The sequence below is a fragment of the Topomyia yanbarensis genome, chromosome 3, assembly GCF_030247195.1.
Source record: "Topomyia yanbarensis strain Yona2022 chromosome 3, ASM3024719v1, whole genome shotgun sequence".
Classification (NCBI taxonomy): Eukaryota; Metazoa; Arthropoda; class Insecta; order Diptera; family Culicidae; genus Topomyia; species Topomyia yanbarensis.
The window spans coordinates 244,482,852-244,487,695 of record NC_080672.1 but is presented as its reverse complement, the minus strand read 5'-3'; the positions used below and the strand labels follow the sequence as shown (position 1 = coordinate 244,487,695).

The 4,844-nt window shown below is 36.8% G+C and overlaps 1 protein-coding gene across 1 annotated transcript; it reads left to right on the top strand.

Moving 5' to 3' along the window:
- The first annotated feature begins 924 nt into the window (after positions 1-924).
- Positions 925-3,461, top strand: LOC131690272 (uncharacterized). Its single transcript, XM_058975913.1, has 3 exons — positions 925-1,141; positions 1,204-2,183; positions 2,245-3,461. Exons 1-3 carry the CDS (start codon positions 1,042-1,044, stop codon positions 3,394-3,396), a joined length of 2,232 nt encoding a protein of 743 aa, XP_058831896.1. The 5' UTR covers positions 925-1,041; the 3' UTR covers positions 3,397-3,461.
- The last annotated feature ends 1,383 nt before the right edge of the window (positions 3,462-4,844 follow it).

The window sequence follows — 4,844 nt, the reverse complement described above, 5'->3', positions numbered from 1 at the left end:
TCCCTGTTTGCTCAGTACTTCCAATTTACTCGGTGCTGGAACAAAGACAATTTTTACATGAAGTTCCAAATATTTTCATACTTTCGCTACACAGCCTGTTGATTTCGAAAAGAGGCATTTCTGCATTATTCCGCGCACAGAACAGAATCCACGATAACCGCGCTACCGGATCTCTCGGGAACTTCCGTTCTGGATAATATGTTTGATTTCGTCTGCCAAATAATGCCTGCACTTCATAATTACAGACGGATGTTATAGAAAGAAAGCGGTATCTCGAGAAAACAAAAAAATCAACACAGTTAACAATCGCCGTTTTATGTTTGATATCACAATATGACAACACGTCCAAGCAGCCCTTTAGTACTTTTATGTGGTTTTTGTTTGAGGCGAAACTGAGTCAGTTCCTAACCCCAACTGCTGTCAAAATGTATGAACTGACAGCGGTTGGGGTTAGAACCTGACTCAGTTTCAGGTTCAAGCGAAATCGACATTAGTTTCCAAGCCGAAGGTTTGCCTATGTCACTTTCGTCCAAACACGAGCTGGTTCAGAATTGGTTCAAAAACAGGGGACAGAGCTGGCGGATCCTATCCTAGGTCTTTCTATAGTTTTTCTAATATTTGGTTGATCTGCCAGATATTTTTTGTGGCAACCCTGCACGCAAGCGGGTACATTTCTCGATAAACATATGATTACGGCCTAAAAGCCAACTGTCAAAATCCACTTTGAATGGAAATTCCGGACAAACCGTTACACGCCAATCACAGATGTTAATAAACGAAAGAGAAAAGTTTTCTCTTTCATAAACTGTTGTGAACTGTGTTCGACTAGTAAAGGTTTGTCTGGAATTTCCATTCAAAGTGGATTTTGACAGTTGGCTTTTAGGCCGTAATCATATGTTTGTCGAGAATTTTTTCTTAACCGTGTAACACGGTCCGTGTTCAACAGTTTCTTTCTGATACTGGTGCGTTTAACTCGTGCAAATAAGATTAGTTACGTTCGATTAAAATTTAATTGCCAATTCTTATTGGGGGAAAGTAATAATGGGTCGTAAAATTAATTTTACTGAAAAACCCAAGAAAGGCCCGGGTAGAAAATCTAAAAAACAAAAAGATCCCACCTTTTCGAAAGAGTTTTTGAAAGGTAAGTGTTTGCTATTTTGAAAGCAAGCAAGGTTATGTTTTAATTTTCATTTATTGTAACAGAGAAAACAGAGCTGAAGAAACTATCCCGTAAGCAGATAATACGGGCCAAAAAACGAGAGCAAGCAAAAATTAAAAATCAAGAGTCCAAAGCTAAGACTGATGTTGAAGATGCAAAGTCAAAAAAAGCTAGCCATAATGAAAAATACACGAGTAATAAAGAACACGACGCGCAAGATGACAGTTTTCATTCACTGCCAGCCAAGATGGACTTACAAAAAAGCCGAGAAAAATACGCCAAAGTAACTGAAAAAAGTAATTCGGCTTTGAAAGTCGAGAAAGAAAGCTCTAGTAGTGTTTCTAAAACTACAAAAGATCGAATCAAGGATAAACATAGTCGAGATATCCTAGCGAGCGATAATGAAAGTTCGACTGATAGCTCTGAAGAAGAACCAAGGATAGCTAAGTTAAACGATTTTTTGAGCTCAAATGACGAGGATTCGGGAAGTGATTTCGGTGATAAACTGGAAGATTATGAGCAAAAACTGTTGCTGCCAATAGAACGTGCTGGGAAAAAACTGAGAAGGAAAAAAGAAGTGAATGATCGCATGGCCGAAGCAGAATTAGAGGATCTAGTGGCGAACAAAGAGAAATTCGAATTCCCAAACAGTAATCAAGAAGCACCAACCAATCTACAAGAAGTTCATACGCGAATTAAAGACGTCATCGGAGTTCTGGTAGATTTCTTGTTAAATCGTGATCCAAATCATTCCAGAGCGGAATACATAGACTTGCTATGTAAAGATTTGTGTGTATATTATACGTATAATGAATTCTTGATGCAGCAGTTACTAAAAATATTTGCCCCCAATCAGTTACTTGAGTTTTTAGAAGCCTCTGAAATTCAACGACCTTTAACGATTCGAACCAACAGTTTAAAAACCCGTCGCCGTGATCTGGCTCAAGCATTGATTAATCGAGGCGTTAATTTAGACCCTCTGGGAAAATGGTCGAAAGAAGGACTAGTGGTGTACACTTCGCAGGTACTTTGATAAATAAGCATGTTTTTTTCAACATATTTACATTATATTTTGTGCCCTGCAGGTACCTTTGGGTGCTACCCCAGAGTATCTGGGTGGACATTACATGATACAAGGTGCTTCCAGTATGCTACCAGTGATTGCACTTGCCCCAGAAGAAAACGAGCGAATTTTGGACCTTTGTGCTGCTCCTGGTGGGAAAAGTTCACACCTTGCTGCCCTAATGAAAAATACAGGTGTACTTTTTTCAAACGATTCAAACAAAGATCGGCTCCAGGCTGTAGTCGGTAATTTTCATCGGTTGGGAATTCAGAATGCAATAGTGACCAATATAGATGGTACTAAATACAGACATGTTATGACCGGTTTTGATCGGGTTTTACTTGACGCTCCTTGCACTGGCTCGGGAGTGATTTCCAAGGATCAAAGCGTAAAGACGACTAAAGCTGAGGTTGACATCCAACGGTGCTACAATTTACAAAGAAAACTTATACTGGCAGGTATTGATTGTCTCAGTGCCAGCTCGGAAACAGGCGGATATCTTGTGTATTCGACATGTTCTATATTACCACAGGAGAATGAATGGGTAATCGATTATGCACTCCGGAAGCGGAACGTTAGGCTTGTGTCTACCGGATTGGATTTGGGTACGGAAGGGTTTGTTAATTTTGCGGGACAGAAGTATCATCCATCAATGAAACTAACTCGTCGTTTCTATCCGCACACATACAATATGGATGGATTTTTTGTCGCCAAATTGCAAAAGTTTTCCGATCTTATCCCTAGCAACAATCAAGAAAGCGAGGACAATGAAATTGCTATTGATGATCAAAATACGATCCAAAATCTACCGAAAAAAATTGATAAGCGAGATTGGTATTACAAGGATATTATTGAAAAACGGAAGAAAATTCGTGAAGATCCAAATCACGTATTGAAGGTATTTGAAAAGCCAGTCAAGAATAAAAAGATGTTTACGGATGTTACTTTTTTACCCGATAATTGTGATGTGGTATTTCGTGCTACTAAAAATAAACGTCCAGATCCTGCAAACAACAAATTTGAAGGTAGAAAAAAGAAAAAACTACCTTCATTGTCAGCCAGTAAGCTTATTGAATGTGCTGAAAACAACAATACAGTCAAACTAATTAACATGAAACATAAAACAACTAGGAAATCATTACCCCTCCTTGGTCCGCGAAAGGTTAAAAAATGATGTATAAGATATTTACGTTGAATAAAGCTTTTGACAGAGATTATACGATAAGGGCTATACAAAAATGACTTAAGCGGACCCTACACGAGCAGAAATATTGACAATAAACCAACTATTGATCAATATATTGGATATAATATAAGGACATTTTGAAAATATTGATTCTGTAGAATTCAAATGGGATTGGCGTATTGAAGCAGTCTTGACAATATTTTTATTGACAATATTCTTGTCTCGTGTAGGGTCCGCTTTAGAATAACTTCTTATAGTTTTGCTTATAGTACATTCTTGGTGTAGATCCGGTCTGATTGGCATTTCTGCCCTGATGTGATGTGATGTGTGTTATTACCACCTATTGTAGCAGGACCACCGCCCATAGCACAGAGCAGTCTGGTTACTCCACTCTTCCTGTCCAAATCGCTTTTATTGGGTGCCCTGGTGGTCCCTCCCAATTTCCCAATGCATTTTATTTATTTAGTTGTATGTAATTATATAACGAAAAATATGATTGCATATATGAGTACGTATACGTATGTATAATATAATATAATACAATATAACATAATATAATATCATACAAAACAGCAGGATTCCATTTTTGTCAACAATATTTTTTTTCAGTTGCCAAAACTGGAACCGTGCCAAAAATGGAACCTTACCTTAAAAGCTTTTATTTTCAATTTTTGACATCATAAATGTTACAAGAACATTAATTATATAATATGTGAAATGGAATGAAATAATAGAAAAAAAAATCAACAAATTTAACTTTATTCGTTATACCCGTCCCCATAAAATGTAGTAAATATGACTATTATTACAACAAAATGATTATTGATCTTTTGTCAAAAGATAGACGTAGTCCTGCTGTTTTAACATTGCGCCGAACAGTTGAATACCACAAACCGAAAACTGAAGAAAAAAAGAAAGTAAAGGAAGAGAAACAAAGAAAAACTAAGCTTAGAAAGAATAACAAGAAACCACCTCGTAAACAAAAGAATTAAAAATTAATATTTAGTACAAGAAGATTCCTGACGAACTTTGAACCTTGATTTATCATCCGCTCTGTTAAGTCTGCAGTAACCTAATTGTACCGAAAGTTTTTCTATTTCTCAAAATGATAGAACTAAAAAAATATTTCATGCAGTCAGCCTTCCATAGAAAGATTACTGATTTGCTTATGTTCTTCTTTCATGCATTAAATATACTGCAAAGAGAACGAGTCAGTAGGTCAGTTTAGTAGAAAAAACTTCACTGTTTCCAAAATATATTCAGTCACATTCAGTGTGTCCAAAATATGCTTGGAACACTGTCCAAATTAGCGTGGAAGGGTCCGAAATGTTAAAAATTCATGCTGTGAAGAAAAGTCATTTTCGAGTTTATGTCAATGTATAAAACATCCACTGACAGTTTTCTTTCAAGAACACTAATTTTGGAGCAGACTCGTG

What these genes read in the sequence shown, in the direction of transcription:
- LOC131690272 (XM_058975913.1), top strand. Translation starts at nt 1,042, where the DNA reads ATGGGTCGTAAAATTAATTTTACTGAAAAACCCAAGAAAGGCCCGGGT. An exon ending in TTCGAAAGAGTTTTTGAAAG is followed by an intron (nt 1,142 to 1,203) that starts GTAAGTGTTTGC and finishes TTATTGTAACAG; the next exon opens with AGAAAACAGAGCTGAAGAAA. An exon ending in TAGTGGTGTACACTTCGCAG is followed by an intron (nt 2,184 to 2,244) that starts GTACTTTGATAA and finishes TGTGCCCTGCAG; the next exon opens with GTACCTTTGGGTGCTACCCC.